At 41.8% G+C, this 18,213-nt stretch overlaps 1 protein-coding gene across 4 annotated transcripts in view; it reads left to right on the top strand.

Annotated features, from left to right (window-relative positions):
- The window catches only part of LOC137260215 (intermembrane lipid transfer protein VPS13A-like), a 106,475-nt gene that overhangs the window by 59,270 nt on the left and 28,992 nt on the right, over positions 1-18,213 (top strand). For 3 of the 4 annotated variants that reach the window (XM_067797911.1, XM_067797908.1, XM_067797910.1), the window contains exons 38-56: positions 1,976-2,145; positions 5,683-5,777; positions 6,187-6,315; positions 8,023-8,180; positions 10,041-10,157; positions 10,643-10,795; positions 11,126-11,219; positions 11,560-11,648; positions 11,853-11,972; positions 12,366-12,491; positions 13,193-13,351; positions 13,689-13,811; positions 14,231-14,377; positions 14,489-14,650; positions 15,169-15,323; positions 15,633-15,741; positions 16,090-16,221; positions 16,696-16,782; positions 17,345-17,362. In XM_067797911.1, the coding sequence (XP_067654012.1) occupies positions 1,976-2,145; positions 5,683-5,777; positions 6,187-6,315; positions 8,023-8,180; positions 10,041-10,157; positions 10,643-10,795; positions 11,126-11,219; positions 11,560-11,648; positions 11,853-11,972; positions 12,366-12,491; positions 13,193-13,351; positions 13,689-13,811; positions 14,231-14,377; positions 14,489-14,650; positions 15,169-15,323; positions 15,633-15,741; positions 16,090-16,221; positions 16,696-16,782; positions 17,345-17,362 (2,343 nt within the window). The remainder of the gene's footprint in view (positions 1-1,975; positions 2,146-5,682; positions 5,778-6,186; positions 6,316-8,022; positions 8,181-10,040; positions 10,158-10,642; positions 10,796-11,125; positions 11,220-11,559; positions 11,649-11,852; positions 11,973-12,365; positions 12,492-13,192; positions 13,352-13,688; positions 13,812-14,230; positions 14,378-14,488; positions 14,651-15,168; positions 15,324-15,632; positions 15,742-16,089; positions 16,222-16,695; positions 16,783-17,344; positions 17,363-18,213) is intronic. The other variant, XM_067797909.1, reaches the window with a different exon arrangement.

Genomic DNA, 18,213 nt, shown 5'->3' with positions numbered 1-18,213 from the left:
TTGCTTGCAAATCCTAAACATTTCACCAATGTGTATGAAATGATGTGATTATATTGTCTAGAAACTGAACAGCTGTCAAATGCAGTGATCTTAACCCAGAATATTTGAGAGAAAGACAAGATGAGAACTAAAGATAACTGATGTCGATAAGAGATATCTGTTTCCCACCTTGTACCAGGGGTTTAAGGTGTGATTACCCAGTGTGTGAGACTATATGTTTGCCTGCCATGGTATGATATTTAGCATAAACACAACTGACAAATGTACCTTTACTAGCTGATGTAACTGCCAGCATGTTGATGAACCTGTTAGAACTGCCAGAGTGTAGGGATCTTTCCCTACTGTCAAACTGTTTTGTCCACGACCCATAATCCTTGGTCCCATTTCCCAATCTATGATGTTTTATGCCACTTCTATTCAGAGTATACTGACTTGTTCTCTTCAGTGCTGGTTCAAGTCTCTTTCAGTCAAAAACAAATCAAAACTTAGCAAAATTGTAAATACAGCTAGTGAAATAGATCGGCTCACCTTCAATAATTTTTCACTTTACTATCAGTGGTAAGTACTTTAAGTCTCTGAAAAAATCTAGTGACCTAACCCATTTTGTAAATCTAGAGCATAAGCTTTTACCTTGTGGCCGTAGCTACACAGTGCCAATCACAAAGACTAAACAAGCTCACACATGATTTACACCTCAGAGTATTGTTGAATGGCCAGTTACCATCATATTCATTCAATTATTATAAATACACATACATCTGCTTTTGTGTTTTTAGTAATTTCATAACTTATGTTGTTACGCATTTGTATTTTTGTCAAGCTCTGTGATCAAATAAGAGGGTAAGATTCTTTATGGATAACAACTCCTTTATTACACATGATGCGACGTTTTGGTATACTGTTGTCAAGCAAGAGTGGAGTAATACAGCACAGAACCCACTTATAAACATGAACAGGGATAAAGCAATAACAACATGTAGGTATTAATCAAAGTAGGGGATTAACAACAACAACAATAGATGGTAGTAATGATGTGACAATAAGAGGAAGCCAGTGGTGGAAGCTCCCAAAAGGTGTCGTCTACAAAATCAACTGCGACTGTGGCGAGGCATATGTAGGTGAAACCTCCCGGCCCATAGACACTAGAATCAAAGAACACTTATCATCTACAACCAAATCAGATCGAAAATCAGCAATATGTCCAACCACATCATCAAATGTCCCAATCACTGCATAATTTGGGACAATGTAGAGATATTATCCCAAAACCACAAGGACTTGACCCAAAGAAAACTGGCAGAAGCAGTTCAAATCAGGAGACACAAGCCCTCAATCAACAGACATCAGGGATATCTCATCCCAACTGCATACAATGAACTAATAGAATAACAGATTAGAGCTCACCAGCCATCATTACTAATTAGCCTATCAGCCATGAACACTTTGCTTCGGCTACAGCCACCATTGGCTTCCTCTTATTGTCACATCATTACTACCATGCATTGTTGTTGTTGTTAATCCCAACCCCCACCCCCTCTCTTTGATTCATACCTACATGCCTACATGTTGTTATTGCTTTATCCCTGTTCATGTATAGAAGTCTGTTCTCTGCTGTATGACTCCACTCTTGCTTGACAACGGTATAAGGATCCATACCGAAACGTTGCATCATGTGTAATGAAGACGTTGTTATCCATAGAGAATCTTACTCTCTTATTACTCACCAGCTTCTAATAATGCTAATCAAACATGTCTGTGATCAAAAAGAAATTCCTTTGAAAGTATTTAAATATTGTTTAATGTCTAATGTCTAAAATGATCATAGCTCTGCAGCTGTCGTAAGTTTGTGTTATACTATAGAAGTTACAACAGTCTAGTGTTACTCTCACTTGTTGAAATGGATTCCTTGTCCACAATTAACAATACATATAACAATACCTGCCTGCCTGATGGATTGATGAATCTATTCCCCCAGACCACTGGAGTGTGTCAGCGTGAGGCCATCAAGGCCCTCGGCAAGGTGGCACTGATGATGTTTGCCCTGGATGGCAGCATGATGTCAGACACTTCCATGGTTACCAAGGTGATCCTTCGAGACACCATATTGGACGACCAGCGACCACAGAGTCAGAAGGGCATATCAAGGTAGGCTGTAATCTCATATTGGTAATTTGATATGGTGCTACTCTAATGTAATGTACAGAGTAACTGAAATGAGGAAGTCAGTGTAACAAGTAACTGTTTGTGTGTCCCAGGTAACACTCATGCATGATTTTGCTGGAAAGTTTTTTCAATGTCGTAGTTTTCAATCCCAACAGTTGTGTTACAAGAATGTTACAAAAATTATTGTCCTACATTTTGTTGAAGTGTTGCACTTTTCAGAACAGTCTAGATTTCACAATATTTTGTGTTAGATATTGCCACATTCAGTCTGACATACCCACAGATTTTGACAGATTTTAGTAGTGTAAGCATTGAAACATGGCTAGAGCATAGGAGATTGTCAGCTTTTAGTTGTTTCCAAGTTTTTGATATCACCTTTTGAGACCAAACAAAGCAAAATAAAAAGATATTAGATTCATTGATTTGGGTCAGATCATGTACATTACTGAGTGATCTGAAAGATCTTAGGGATCACTCTGATGACACACTACTGTTATTCAGGGTCATCCTAGCTACATGCAGATATGTGACAATTTCTAATTAAAAGGAACCCTCTTTTAATTGGTAATCATGTGTGTTGGCTGCAAGCAACGGTCTGCAAGCAATGTTTAATGACTTGATTATTGAATTGTTAAACTGATATGAGGTTTACCACACAATGAGCAGACGTCAGCTTCCTGTGAATGGAGAGCAGCACATGTGGGAGTTGTATTGAATGTGGCAACATCATGTTCAGTTTGTCACCTGATTAATATGTGTGTTCACTTTACCCCACTAGGCTCTTGTGGTAAGTGAGCATGTTGACACCCCTCAGTCTAAGGGTGTGTTTATCTAGTTCCTACAGTTCCACCACAATCTTGTACACCATGGAACAGTTATGCCTCTGTAGTACCCTCTTATAGCCAGTCTGCTCTCCCTGCACGAGCCCTTCTTGCTGACATGAAGACAGTACCCTCTGCTGGCACTGCCAGACACAGCCAACATCAAGGTCCTTGACTGATAATCCTTTACAATGTTCTGAAGATTGTATTTTGTCTGTTCAGTACTGAAATACAATGTGTTTTCAAAAGTTGACTCAGTTAAAATAACATTGTCCTGAAAGCTGTCTCCAGCACAGTCCTCACAGTGCCAGGAGGATGTGAACTTAAACTTATTTATTTCTTTGATGTCAGCAGTTAGGTGTATCTGCAGCAACTACTTTCATGCATGTTTAGTTATTTTAAACACTCATCTAGTAATGTTTTCAAGATGGAACATGAGTATCTGCGTACGGTGATGATGTGGCTTAGGTCCACAAGTCAGACTTCTTGCTATCTCAATTTTCATTTTTTCAAATTTTCTAAGGAGCCTGACTGATCTGTTTCATGACAGCACAGCACATAGGTGTTTGACGTAGGTGAGCAACAGAACCTTAGGAGATCAAACAGCGTTATCCACACAGACACATTTGAAAGAAATAATTTTTGGATCTAGCTAAATCATCTTCTATAATGTAAGTGATTTCCATCATTACACACCAGGACATAATTCAAAGTACATCTACCTCCCAGACTTTGTTTTTTTTATTGCTCCCATTGATACATGATTCACGGACATGAATATATGAAAACGTAGTAATACATGAGTATACGGCACCTAACAGACACGCTGACTTCGTTCACCCATATGATCGTATCCCAGTTGTGTGGATAATGCTTGTGCTGTTGATCACTGTATTGTCTGGTCCACACTCAACTATTTACAAACATCCACCATTTGGCTAGAATATTGCTGAGTGTGGTGCTAAACATGAAACCAACTAATAATTATTGCATTCACTTCGCTAATATTGGCAGGATGTCACATCATGTCACAAAACTACATAACTACAGTCACCCACACCTACTTTGGGTGACAGCTATCTCAAATTTGGAAATATTTATGTTTGATTTCTAATCATAAGTGCACACAGAGTGTATACCAATAGAAAACTGAAGTCATCATCAGGTACATAGTCACCTTACAGCATGACTACTGTTCATAATCAGTTCCAGACTAATGTTGTCAGTCAGGTGATCAGTTCAAGACATTCTTTACGCTTTTGAATTGTGCTGCTCAAAAGCACAGATAGTGCATATTTGAAGGTATATTCATCTTGCTTCAGACAGTTCATGTCACTCATTTGCAGTAGCTTCATTTCTCATGAGCGGTGATGTTTGACCTCTGTGTGAGTTTTGTTGGATCTGTGTGTCAGGTAGTGTGAGACGTGTGTGTCAGGGAGTGTGAGACCTGTGTGTCAGGGAGTGTGAGACCTGTGTGTCAGGTAGTGTGAGACGTGTGTGTCAGGGAGTGTGAGACCTGTATGTCAGAGAGCATTAGACCTGAGTCTCAGGGAGCGTGAGACCTGTGTGTCAGGGAGAGTGACACCTGAGTCTCGGGAGTGCCAGTCCTGTTTGTCTGGCAGCAAGATCTGTGTGTCCGGAAGAGTTAGACATGTTTGTCAGGGTGTGTGAGACCTGTGTGTAAGGGAGAGTGACACCTGAGTCTCTTTGAGTGCCAGACCTGTGTGTGAGGCATTGAGATCTGTGTGTCAGAGAGAGTGAGGCCTGTGTGTCAGGTACTATGAAACGTGTCAAGGAGAATGAGTTTGCGAGACCTGTATGTCAGCAAGAATGAGACCTGGGTGTCAGGTAGTGTGAGACCTGGGTGTCAGGGAGAGTGAGACCTGTGTGTCAGGGAGTGTGAGTTTGTGAGATCTGGGTGTCAGTGAGTGTGAGAATTGTGTCAGGGAATGTGAGTTTGTAAGACCTATGTGTCAGGGAATGTGAGATCTGTGAGTCAAAGGATGTGAGATTTGTTTGTCTCATTGAGTATGTATGGTGTGTGAACTGTGTCGGTAGATGTGAATTAGTGTGTCAGGCTCTCTTGTAGCAGTAACCATAACTAGTCTCATTTCATGTTTTTCTTTGCGGTGGAGGGTTGTACATCTCATCCTTGAAATTTTCATTCTCTAAACATGTTGAGAGACTTATGTCTCTTGTAGTGCTGGATGTAGTACATCTTGACCCATGCCTGTTTGTTGACAGTGCGATACATCTGTAATCACTTTCATATGATCATATATCATTATATCAGTCAATGGTTTCTCCATACGCATTGTGTTCTGGATATGCCATGAAAAATGTACTATTGCTGGTTACGTAGCATGTAAGTACCCATGCAGATGTATGTGTCTTGACTGCCAATGGGAGAGTTATATCACACCACTCATCACTCTATTCTACATGTAAAGACAGGTTCATGAGTAGACTGATCATTCTATGTCAGCTTATTATGATGTATTTACAAGGTGAATGATATAAGGGGCACTGTGGTACCCATCACCTAGTTCAAGAGAAGACTCTGTAAGTGCTAACATGCATTCAATGGTCCACATACACGAGTTGTGTTCTTGCTGTAAGCCAGGTTGTATGTTACTCTCTGTGTGGTGGAGGAGTGACAGCATGTTGACATTGCCTGATCTGCCTGTTGCTATTGCAGGATGATACAGAGAAGTACAACATCTCAGACGGCCTCACACACCGCCAACATGATTGACGTCAACTTCACACAGAACGCCACCCAGGATAAGAACAGTTAGTGTTGCAGTGTGCACTGAAAACATTGTCAGTTTGTTGTTATATTTCTGTGCAAGGAACTGGTCCCATGTCTGTCCCAAACAATTGTCCCAACTATCCACTACGATATGTCCTAAACAACTGTCACAAGTACCCACTACTGTGTGTCCCAAATAACTGTCTCAGTTACCTACTACTATCTGTCCCAAACAACTGTCACAAGTACCCACAACTATCTGTCCCAAACAACTGTCAAAAGTACCCACTACTGTACCAAACATTCACTGATTCTCTTATGACAATAGCAATGCCTTGTATTGTGTAACCGTTGTACTTTGTTCTCAAGTACATGACAGTGGAAATGCAGTGTTTCACTAAGGCACTATGTTGAGTTACATTGTATGGAGACGGAGTATGTGTGTTGCAGTTGATGTGAAGATGAGCAGCCTTCATGTGTGTGTGTGCGTGGAGTTCCTAATGACACTGGGTGACTTCTTCACCAAGGGCATGCCTGCCCCGCCTGCTGGGTCGGCCACCACTACAGACGTACAGAAAGGTGAGAACGCCAAGGAAGCCATGTTTCCATTACCTGTAGTTATGTATGTATGTGCGTGCATGCGTGCATGAGAAAGAGACCTAAAAAGGTTTTGTGTTTGTTTTGTTTTCCTTGGGGGAAATACACTAGCCACATCAAGAAACTGTGCATTGTGAACATATTATCAGAGGTACACATAAACTTTAATGGAGGGATCATGAGACCATAACAAGTCAATCACAATGACGTCCACAACCATGTCACAAGTTCAATAACGGCTATGTTCAGTATCAGCATTGAGAATCGCAGTGCATCAATGACATATAGAGCCTATCAAACATGCAATGAAATTTTGTGGGATGTCATGCCAGTTCTGTTGCAAGGTCAAGGACGTTATATGGCAGATAAGGAAGATAGCGTAGACATTGATCCATCTCATCCGAAACATGCTCTATCGAGGAGACAAGGCATTAAGTCATCGTTGTGGTGTTGCCAGAAGTCCATAGCAACCCTTCCACTATGAGGGAGGGCATTGTCCTGTTGGAATGTTAACAAAGGGCCATGACGCTGCAGAAAAGGAACTGCCACAGGTCGAAGAATCTGATCCCTGTAGCCCACACCAGATTAAAGTTGCCCGGAACAATCACCAAAGGAGTTCTTTGGCATGCTGTTATGCCACCCCAAATCATCAAGGAATGGCCACCAAAGCGATTCCTCTCCAAGACACAGGCCTGTGCATAACGTTCTCCCACACGTCTATAGGCAAGTTGGCGTCCATCTCTATGGAAAATGTGAAACCTAGACTCAACTGTGAAAACAACATTTCTCCACCCAAACAAGGGTCTGCAGACGTGATTTCGGCACCATATTCAGCAAGCTTGTGGATGATGTTTGGTCAGGATAGGTCATATGGCAGGATGTCATGATCTGATCCCGTGATGACATAAACGTTGTTGCACTGTGTTAGGGAGAATACGGCAAAGTCCTGGGATGGTTTGGGCAGTCATCACTGCAGTCTGAAACCTGTGGCGAAGATGGGTCACCTTTATTCATCTGTCTTGTCTTGGCGTCGTTACACATGGACGTCCAGCATGTGGCAGTGGAAATGTGCAGCCACTTGTTGTTGTTCTCCCAGGGACCATCCCATTGGCCTCATGACGTGCAGATGTTAGCCTTGGCATGCTGTGCGTTTCAATAGCCGTTTAGTTTTTTCAACGATTGCAAGGGCAGGGGTTTGAGCTTTCCAAAGTGAGAGTAGACAGTATTGTGTGGCATTCATTTGCTCAGTTTCTCTTTCCCGGAGTGCACGTGCAACAATGTATTGCTTGTCTCGAGGACGAAACCACTGATGTCAAGGAATGTGGCACATGCATGCATGTTGTCACTAATCTCTGAGTTTAAATCCTTATGTGTGTACACAGGTTTGATAAATTTAGATTTTAAATTTTTGTATGCACAGTTTCTTTATGTGCCTAGTATATATTCAGTTTTTGCTACAGAAGAAGTAGTATGGGATCATATGACAGATTGTTACAAGGGACAGGACGTTTTCAGCAGCAGGAAATGTCTACATGTACACTCTTCAGAGACTTCAAAACTCATATACAGTTTGCTTCAGAAAAAGAAGTAACAGGATTTTCAAACCAGTAGTGTAGAAGGAAAAAAAACCACTGAAATTTCCTGACAGTTTGTGAATTGTGTTTACAAGCTTGTACCATCTACTTGCAGCATCTTCAACCACTGCTGCACCTCCAACAGCCCCGGCTGCAGCAGCCAAGCCAGTGCCACCAACCAGTGAGATGACGGTCACACTGGAGATAGAGAAGCCTGACATTATCTTAGTAGAAGACCAGAAGAACACAAACAGCAATGCTCTGATGTTGAATGTGAGTTATGGTTCATTTTCAGTGTAGTTAGATTGGGGAACCACAGTAGGAGTCTCTTTTTTGTCAACCTCCCTGTCTGTATAACCTCTTTGTCCACCTTTCTTTCTACACAACCTCTTTGTTGACCTCCTTGTCTACACAAACTTTTTGTCAGCCTCCCTGTCTGTATAACCTCTTTGTCCACCTTTCTCTCTACACAAATCTTTGTTATTCCCCCGGCATGTAATGCAGGGGGATTCGTTTCCGGAGCAGAACTCAAAAACTGTTCAATATTTTTCTGCAAAACTTGGTAGATATATCAATCAGTATCGGAAGCAGTGCCTTTTGCAGTTTACGGGTTTTTGTGATTTATTATTTTCTTAGTTTCCATGGAAGCATTTCAGATTTAGTCTCAAAATGGAGGGATGGGCTTTGTTTCTGGTGCAGAACTCAAAAACTTTTCAATGTTTTTCTGCAAAACTTGTTAGATATATCAATCAAAACCTAAAGTGGTGCCTTTTGCTATTTACAGGTTTTTGTGATTTATTTTTTTCCTGGTTTCCTGGTTTCTCATAATGGAGGATATTGAAGTGGTGCCTATCTGTGTACAGATATATGGCTTTTATATTTTTCTTGATTTCCATGGAAACAATTGAAACTAAGTGTAAAAAAACATTAAGTAACTGTCAGATGATTTGTGCTTTCAAATATGTGGGGGCCAGGGGATATGTCATCTTCTGATGACTCTTGTTGACCTCCCTGTCTACACAAACATTTGGTCAACCTCCCAGTCTGTATAACCTCTTGTCCACCTTTCTCTCTACACAACCTCTTTTTTGATCTCCCTGTCTACACAAATGTTTGGTCAACCTCCCTGTCAAATGTAACCTCTTTGTTGACCTCCCTGTCTTCATAACCTCTTTCTCAACCTCTTTATCATCTACCCTGTCTATAAAAGCTCCTTCTCTAACTACATCACCTCTTTGTACGTCACTGTCTTTCTAACTGTCTGATTACCTGTCTCTTCTACTCCTTTGGTCACAAAGTTTGACACAAGATCAGTGAGTATACTACATATGCTTAATCTCTCTGCCTTGCACTTGCCTGTTTTAACTCTCTGTCAGGCCAATATTGTATCACTATTGATGATAATGCCTTGTTTCTGTATTAAGCTTGTCTTGCCTCAGCCCTGATGCTGTATGCTCAATCTTGGTTCAGTCATGGCATCAATCTTTACTTGATACTTCTGTTATTCTTGACTCAGTCTGATGTCAGTCTTCTTCAATGTTGATGAGATCGCCTCAATTTTGCCATAATTTTCTGCTTCAGCTTTGCATCAGTCCTGACCATATTGCCGTAATCCTCACTCTGTATTGCCTCAATCTGGACTATGTACTACATCAGTCCTCACTCTATACTACCTCAGTCCTGACTGTATGACCTCAGTCCTCAATCTTTGTCAACTTAATTGTGACTGTGTTACCTCAATCATGACTATTACTTCAGTCCTCACTCTATATTACCTCAGTCAGGACTATATTACCCCAGCCCTCACTCTATATTACCTCAATCATGACTATACTACCTGAGTCCTCACTCTATATTACGTCAATCATGACTATATTACCTCAGTACTCACTGTATTACCTCAGTCATCACAATATTACCACAGTCATGACTATATTACCTCAGTCCTCACTCTGTTTTACCTCAGTCCTCACTCTACAAGGAAAGAATAAAACTATAGTGGCATTTTTTGCATCAATCCTGATGCTATTATCTTGAGGATGAACCAGCCTTGACTCATGTTGACTCGGAATATGCCATGCCTGAATACAGCAGTATGTAAAGTGTATGCCAAGTGCTGTGTTGGTGTTCTAGTTGGGCCTGATGTTCAAGCTACGCAACACCCCAGACGTCCAGTCAATGCAGGCCAACATCAAGAGACTCCAAATCATCTCCTGTGTCTTCAGCAAGAGAGACAAGCCACTGACAGAGGTAGGGAGGACAGTCTCTCTTGACTTCACAGCTCTCTATGGGTGGAAATAAGCTTGAACAGAAACTGCTGTGAGCTTATATAGTATTGCCTACCTACTGTTGCACTGTTCCGCAAGCTACATATGTGATTTGGCTATTTCCATACTTTTAGTATGTTTTGGTAGGGTAGTCTCCTTTACCGTTGTCAACAGTGACTCAACACTCATGTTGTTAATCCATTAGGCCATGTTCTTGGGGGAAAACAAAATAGAACCTATCAGGGAGTAGGAAAAGCCCAGAATAAACAAGAAGTTGGCATCCATAAGTATGGAATATCTTTTTTATGCTTCTCCAGAAGCTCAGTTGTCAGTTGTGTTGTTGTCAGTCTGACTTGTAAGTTGTGCTGGTGTTGCATCAGTATGACGTATTGAGGATGTAGTTGTATGTTGTGCAGTTGCTGCTGCAGCCGTGGGACTTGTATTGACGATGCAGTTTATGTTGTGCAGGTGCTGCAGCCTTGTGACATCTCCTTCATTAGCAGTGCGCCCTATGGGAAGGATCACCATATGGATATCAACATCACTGACTTAGTTCTCAATATCTCTCCAGCCATCATCTCGACCATGGCTGCTATATCAGCAGGATTTGCCACCAAACCTGTGAGTGTACCACTATCCTCGTACATGTTTACCCAAATACATGCATGTAGATGTTTGCCGTATATCAGGGATTTTCCGCAACACTGAGTATGTCACCATCCTCACACACATTCCCAGATTCATGCATGTAGATGTTTGCTGTGTATCAAGGATTTGCCACCAAACCCGTTAGTATGCCACTGTCCTCACACATATTTACCCAGGTTCATTATGCATATAAGACATGTGTTTTCTGACACATATGTACCTGTTCTTGACCTGGACCTAAATGTTATATATGTGATTCGCTTAACTCTGTTGTGTTTATGAGTAATAATATGCTGTTTATAGACAGAGGAAGAAGGTCCAACCAGAGAGCCGGTACCAGCTGCCCTGTGGACGGTAAAGAAAGTGGAAGAGTGCAACTTCTGGTACCTCAAGTCCAGTACGTGGTCTCACCGCTCAGCTCTGAAATGTTTTTATTACTCACCTGTTGAAGATACCACTGTTTAATTAATCTACAATATTATCACACATTGTGTTCTAACTTCGCGGTATATATGATATTCTGTTTTTTTTACAGCAGTTCATTAACTGCTCTCAGACATTGTTATGTGGAATTAGCATCAATCATCAGTTTTTCAAATTCTTTCTTTGTTTTGAAACTAAGGCTAGCTATGTTTTCCTGAAACTAAAGTGTCCATGATCTAATGTTTCCTGGTCTGCCAGAGTAATGGACACTGAACATTTGGTGTACAACTTGTATGATGTTTTCACTGTTACAGTTGGGGAAGGCCTTGCAGCAGAAGTGACAGAACCCGTCCTCACAAACGGAGAGGTTGCCGAGGAGGTCGGCATGCCACGTGGAGAACAGGTAACGTCTGTCAACCATATATGTTTGTGAGTACATGGCACATGAAAGAGTAATCAAACTGGTCCTGATGCTAACAATAATCCAAGATGATCATACTCAAAACTGAAATAGTGAGGGTATTATTCTGTTAAATGTTTCAAAAAGTCAGGAATAAGTCAGATGATTTTTATGTGATGTTTCAACTTTTGTGCTTGTATTATACAGTTGATCCTGAATTTGCCATCCCTTGTGATCAAGCTTGAAGGGGGTGTCGGCCATAGGACGGTGCCGCTACTGATTGTTGAGTCATCATTCCAGGCTGAAGTCCGTGACTGGAGCTCCAAGGTAGGGCCTGCATGTACTAGATTCTGGTCTGTCCACTAATGCAGGATTTATGGCCACAGGGTAGTCATGGTAGAGGAGACACCAGTGTAGTTTGCCAGATAGAGGTTTCTGTCTGTGCTGTCCATATAGAGAGGGTCCAAGTACATGGGTACAGTATGTGAAGCCCATTTCAGGTGTTCCCTGCCGTAATATTGCTGGAATATTGCTCAAAACAGCTTAAAACTAAACTCACTCACTCAATATGTCCGTTGAGAATGATGTTGAGGGACACACATGTTTCACACTTTCACACTAACGTTGAGATGGAAGTAATGTTGCTATGACATTTTTGAGGTTTTTGTTACACTTCTGTGATTATGCTGCCTGTCTGAGTCCTAGCTTGGTCTTTTTCAGCTGTTAGTGGACAGCTCACTGCAGCTTGAGGTTGCATATTATAATGAGAAACTTGCTGTGTGGGAGCCGTTGGTGGAGCCATTCCTGGAGGATGGAAAGCCCCGTCGTTGGGAGCTGGGACTGGAGGTATTTATACTGTCATTGTCGTAGAAGTTAAATAGAAAGGCAGGTATTGTCATATACAACACTGAGCTGTATGTATTCCCTTTAAGCCATTGATCCAAGATTGGAGTATGTTTCCAGTAGGCAGCAGTTATTCATCCCAGTTGCCAGCAGTTGTTGCCCAGCAGTGTACACAGTTGACCCATTAGCCTTCGGTTGTTGTACCCAGTAGCCTATTGTTTTCTGTTCAGCATGCATGTTGTATAGTGTGAGTATTCAGAACTCAATTTAGTGCTTTGTTAACTACACTGGTGCAACCCAATATTGAAAGTGCAACCAAGTTATGAGTCTACCTTGCATAAGGTGCAAGTCAATTTTTGAGAACTAAATCCACAATAAATCTAACATTATAAGCTCATTTTTCTTCTAAACTTTGAATAGCTGTGTTTTTGGACATTTCTCGGCCGTGACAGCTTTTGTAAACAGAGATGAGCTGTCTCTGTCATGCTAGGGTTTCATGGCTTCTACAGCACAGAAATATGTTTATGTGCACTGAAACCTCTGAAATTTTAACATACAGCATACAACTGATATTTAATTGGTGCAGCTAGATGTTTATCTTCGGTTGCACCTGGTGCAAGGAGGTTAACATCTATAAAATCGAGCCCTGGTATTATATATGGTAGATAGTGTCAGTACACATGAATGTGCTTTGTGTGTTCCAGGTAGTGCAGAATGATGACCTTCCCCCATTGCCTGCAGAAGATGCTGAAGACAGTGTGGTGATGCCACTGCCCAAGATGAGCGTCAGCATCAAATCTACTGATGCCATGCAGCTCACCATGTCCAAGGCCTGTCTGGAGGTGCTCACCAACCTGGGCAAGGTGATTGTCTACACACATGCACCTGTAGTCATCTGCCTAACAGATTACCATTGCTAGTGATGTGTGATCTGCTAGGCAACTACTAGGGGTGGAACCCAGGAATGTCTCGTTGAGTGTCATGGAAGGGTTTTGGGATTGCTGATTAGAAAACAAAACTAGAAAAATATACGTACACATTTTGGACCATTTCATGTTTTATCTTTGTAAAGTCTGCCATGATTTTATATGGTCCAATTCTACCCCAATATTTCTTGTGACATATTTTTGTGTGGTCCTAATTGTGAAATTGACAAAGGCGAGTAAAGAATGTTATTAATCTATGTTCTTTGTTCCACAGGCCTTCAATGATGCTTACAACTTGGTGGAGCCATCAACTGCAATTGGAGAGGTTCTCACTCCATATGTCATAGAGAATTACACCGGCATGGACATTGTACTCAAGCTGGACACTTCATTTGAGGTATGTGCCAAATCACTGTGCTCCTTGACACTAGATGACTTGCCTGTGACCAATATGTTCTCCAGTGTGTTGTCATAGTGACAAATATCCTGACACTGACTTGTTTATGTTCTCCATGTGTTGACACTGATCCAGGGAGTGGGCGTGCCTAAGTATAACTTGTCTGTCACTGACTTGTTTATGTTCTCCATGTGTTGACACTGATCCAATGAGTGGGCGTGCCTGAGTATAACTTGTCTGTCACTGACTTGCTTATGTTCTCCATGTGTTGACACCGATCCAGTGAGTGGGCGTGCCTAAGTATAACTTGTCTGTCACTGACTTGCTTATGTTCTCCATGTGTTGACACCGATCCAGTGAGTGGGCGTGCCTGAGTATAACTTGTCTGTCACTGACTTGTTTATGTTCTCCATGTGTAGACTCCGACCCATGCTGTGAGTGGGCGTGTCAAACTTCAGTCTGGGAAGAAGCTGCCCCTCTCAGAGAAGATTGTTGCCCAGGCATCCACCAAGGCATCTGTCATCAAGGCGACACAGGAGGGTGTTGAGAGAAAGATCATCTTCCTGGTATGTTGAGTACTTGACATCAGTGTCATTGCGGCAGTATAGCATTGTAACCAGTGCATGCAGAACATGAACTCTGGTTCAGACAGTCAACTATCTGTATGTTATTTGCAGGTAGAGGAGTTTGGAGCTACTCGAGAAGTGACCATCAAGAGGGCAGAGAAACGCATGTTCCAGATCAACAAGGTGTCACACAGTGGAGACAAGTGGGCTATCGTCGCCAACACACAAGCACATGTCGGCCAGAAGATAGTGGCTCTGCAGTCACTAATACAGGTAGTCTTCTGCTATTTTATTTGAAAGAATTGTCTTCTGTACACTTAACAACTATCTGTTATGTGAAGACTATTCAAGCTTCTGGCACTGTATTACTTCCTGGACACCAACCAAAGGCTGACTCTTCCACGATTTGGCTGATGTTGGAACCCAGGTTACAATGGGTCCCATGAACAGAATTGTTTGCCAGAAGAGGCGACTGTGATAGGACCAAGTATTTGGAGTGGTATTTTTCTTGCTACTGGTTTCCCAGCTTCAGACTAATGTGATAACTTCATTGACTGGTACTTTAGATGCTGGGAAATACAGTGTATACAGACTTTATGGATAACAAACCTCTGTGTGTGAGTGTGTGTCATGAGTGTGACGTTTTGGTGACATCAGTACAAGTATCTGTATGAAAGCGTCCTACTTACACAATAAAGAAGTTGTTATCCCTAAAGTTTGTCTATACTGCACCATGATAAGTCATGAACAGATTACTGTCTCAACTACTCACTGCACTCACTGTTGTTTAGGTAAAGAATCACTTAGACCAAGCAGTGGAGGTGCACTACCGAGGAGATACACGAACTGACAGTTGTGGAGTGACGCCTCCTGGTGGTGTCTTCAACATCCCGCTGCATGCTATCTACTCCTCGTCAAGTGAACTCTTCTTCCGCCCAGTGGAAGGGTGAGACCTTTATTTACAGAAATAATATAAATGATCAAACTGAACCTTAATTTGGGTTGGGTATTGACTGTGTGAACACACTCAGGAGAATCTCTCATGTTTATCTGTTATTCCCTAACAATTTTAATTCACTCTTATTGATTTCTCTGTCGATTCATTTACTATTGTCAAAGTATCTATCACAGATTAAGTCTCAGCAAATGCAATAAAAGGAACTATAATCATATATATTGGGAAGATGCTGTTTAGGTGATGCATGATATCACAAACAGCTTGTTGTGATCGCGTATGATCTCTCTGTCATTGTAGATACGACATGTGTAAGGAAGCGTTCCGGTGGCGGGCTGCAGAGAATGATGGAATCAAACAGTGTGCGTGCCCGAGTCGACAGAGTGGATACTCGGCCTACTACTTCAATGTGAGTCTAACATCAGCCCATGGAAAGGTTGATCTCAGCTGGCATTTAACATTTCCTGAACTTACATGAATGTCTCTGTGTATCTCTTCCTTATCAACATATATATCCTGTAGTGATGAAATGGTCACAATACTGACCTCCTTGGTTTGTGAAGTTCTAGCTGAGGGGAAGTGGTTTACTATGTCATCTGCATGCTCGTGGTTTAACAAGCTAAATGTTTGTTAGAGTATTTTGGTACAGATTTCTTAAAGAAATTGAACTGTTTAAAGAAATAGTCAAGCATTTACATTGGACACTACTTTCAGCTGATTAGGGTGTTGTTATGTAGTGGTAATTGTGGTGTTCTAGGTGAGCACTGAGGTGGAGAACATCTTTTTCGAGGCGGGTGAAGAGCCTTCAGCCAAGAGCTATGTCCTGCACCTGTACCCAACAGTCATTCTTCACAATCTTCTGCCCTTCCCCATCACCTATATGCTGGAGGTAGGTTGTGTCCCATCACCTATATGCTGGAGGTAGGTTGTGTCCCATCACCTGTATGCTGGTAGTAAGTTGTGTCCCATCCCCTGTATGCTGGAGGTAGGTTGTGTCCCATCACCTGTATGCTGGAGGTAGGTTGTGTCCCATCACCTGTATGCTGGAGGTAGGTTGTGTCCCATCACCTATATGCTGGTGGTAGGTTGTGTCCCATCACCTATATGCTGGTGGTAGGTTGTGTCCCATCACCTATATGCTGGAGGTAGGTTGTGTCCCATCACCTCTAAGTAGGTTGTGTCCCATCACCTCTAAGTAGGTTGTGTCCCATCACCTCTAAGTAGGTTGTGTCCTATCTCCTCTATGTTGGAGGTTGTTTGTTTCCCTTCTTGTATTTACTGTATGAGCCTTATCCTTATTTACCATGGCTGAGTTTCTACATGATGCCATGTGTGTGTCTACAGGATTGGCTGTGTGTTTCAGGGGATGTCAGAGCAGCAGACCCTGAAGAAGGGGGAGAACACCCCCCTCCTCCATGCTAGTGTCAATGAGTCAAGCCTGGAAATATCAGTAAGTCTGTCCTCTCTGTCGCTGATGCTAGCCAAAACATTACCAAGGTAGTGAGAGATAATTGCTTATCTAATTTCATGATACATTCCTAATATCCATTGACCTGCTTATCTGATGTATTTTCTAACATGTGTTATGGTACATGGGATGAGTGTCCAGCTAGGCCTGGTTTGAGGTATTGTGATCAGGGCTCGATTTAAGAAATATTAACCTACTTGAACCAGGTGCAACCTAAGATAAAAACCTAGTTGCACCAGGCAAATTCCAGATGCACTGCTTCTGTTGTAATATGAAAGAAATATGCATTTTAATTATGTTTTATTCAAAAGTTTACCCACTCCAAATTGACTTGCACTAGGTGAAAGTTAGACTAATAACTAGGATGCATTTTTAGTATAGGGTTGCACCAGTGCAATTACCAAAGTACTAAATCGAGCCGTGGTGGTGTAAGGGACTGTGTGGGGCTGGGATGTTGTGGAACTGCCAGCATGGTGAGAGACTAATGCCAGCTTGGTGTAACATGTCTGTGATAACTCTTAATACTTGACTTTCCCCCTGACAGCCACGCCTGGACATTGTGGTATGACTGTAGTCTAGCTCACATATGCATTGTGTGTCTGTTGTCATGTGTTTGTTGTCATGTGTTTGTGTAGTTGATAGCCATGTCTGGGCTCTCTTGATGCCGCTGGGTGTGATTGGGGACCTCGGCAGCCTCGTGAACAGTACAGCCACATGTTTTCTGTAGTAAAGCCACCATACAGTAGCCACTGTCTCATATCTCCATAGGGCATGTCTAAATTTTAACCTGACCATTAGGCAGGTGAACTGAGAATCTGGCAGTCTGTATTTGAAATGCTGATGATGGCTGGAGATAGAAAACACTGACTGACTGACTGACTGACTTGAGAGCACAGCATGAAGCCATGTAGGTGATGTTTCCAGAGTGAAACATGTGAAACTATCATGTATATTTTGATAAGATGGATAGTCATTGTTGACAAGCCGTTGATAAACTTTTTACAAAGTTAACTCTTTTTTTGTTTTGTTTTGTTTTATATGAGTAAATTCTGAAGTATGTGGAAAGAGCTGTGTCCTTGAGGTTACGGAGTACATCAATAATTTGCTCATTGATGTAGTTGTTCCCAAGTCTCACCATCCTGATGTGTGCTGACTGACATAGTTTTTGTCAAATTTTATGATTTTATTAACAGCAGATAGATTCAAGTAGGTTCAACTAGTTGAGCACCTATGACAGCAGATGTCAGTCGCAAGTGTACTGTGTATATGGGGTTCAGATGAATTGCTGTACTCACACATTATACACTTCTACTAAGTCAAATGTATAGCTGATAGAGAGTCTAGATACATGTGTCATTGCAGCCACATTTTTCATTATTCAAACATCCTGTTATCACTCGAGTCACCGTGAAG

Source organism: Haliotis asinina, chromosome 13, assembly GCF_037392515.1.
Source record: "Haliotis asinina isolate JCU_RB_2024 chromosome 13, JCU_Hal_asi_v2, whole genome shotgun sequence".
Classification (NCBI taxonomy): Eukaryota; Metazoa; Mollusca; class Gastropoda; order Lepetellida; family Haliotidae; genus Haliotis; species Haliotis asinina.
This window is presented reverse-complemented; position numbering and strand designations above follow the sequence as displayed.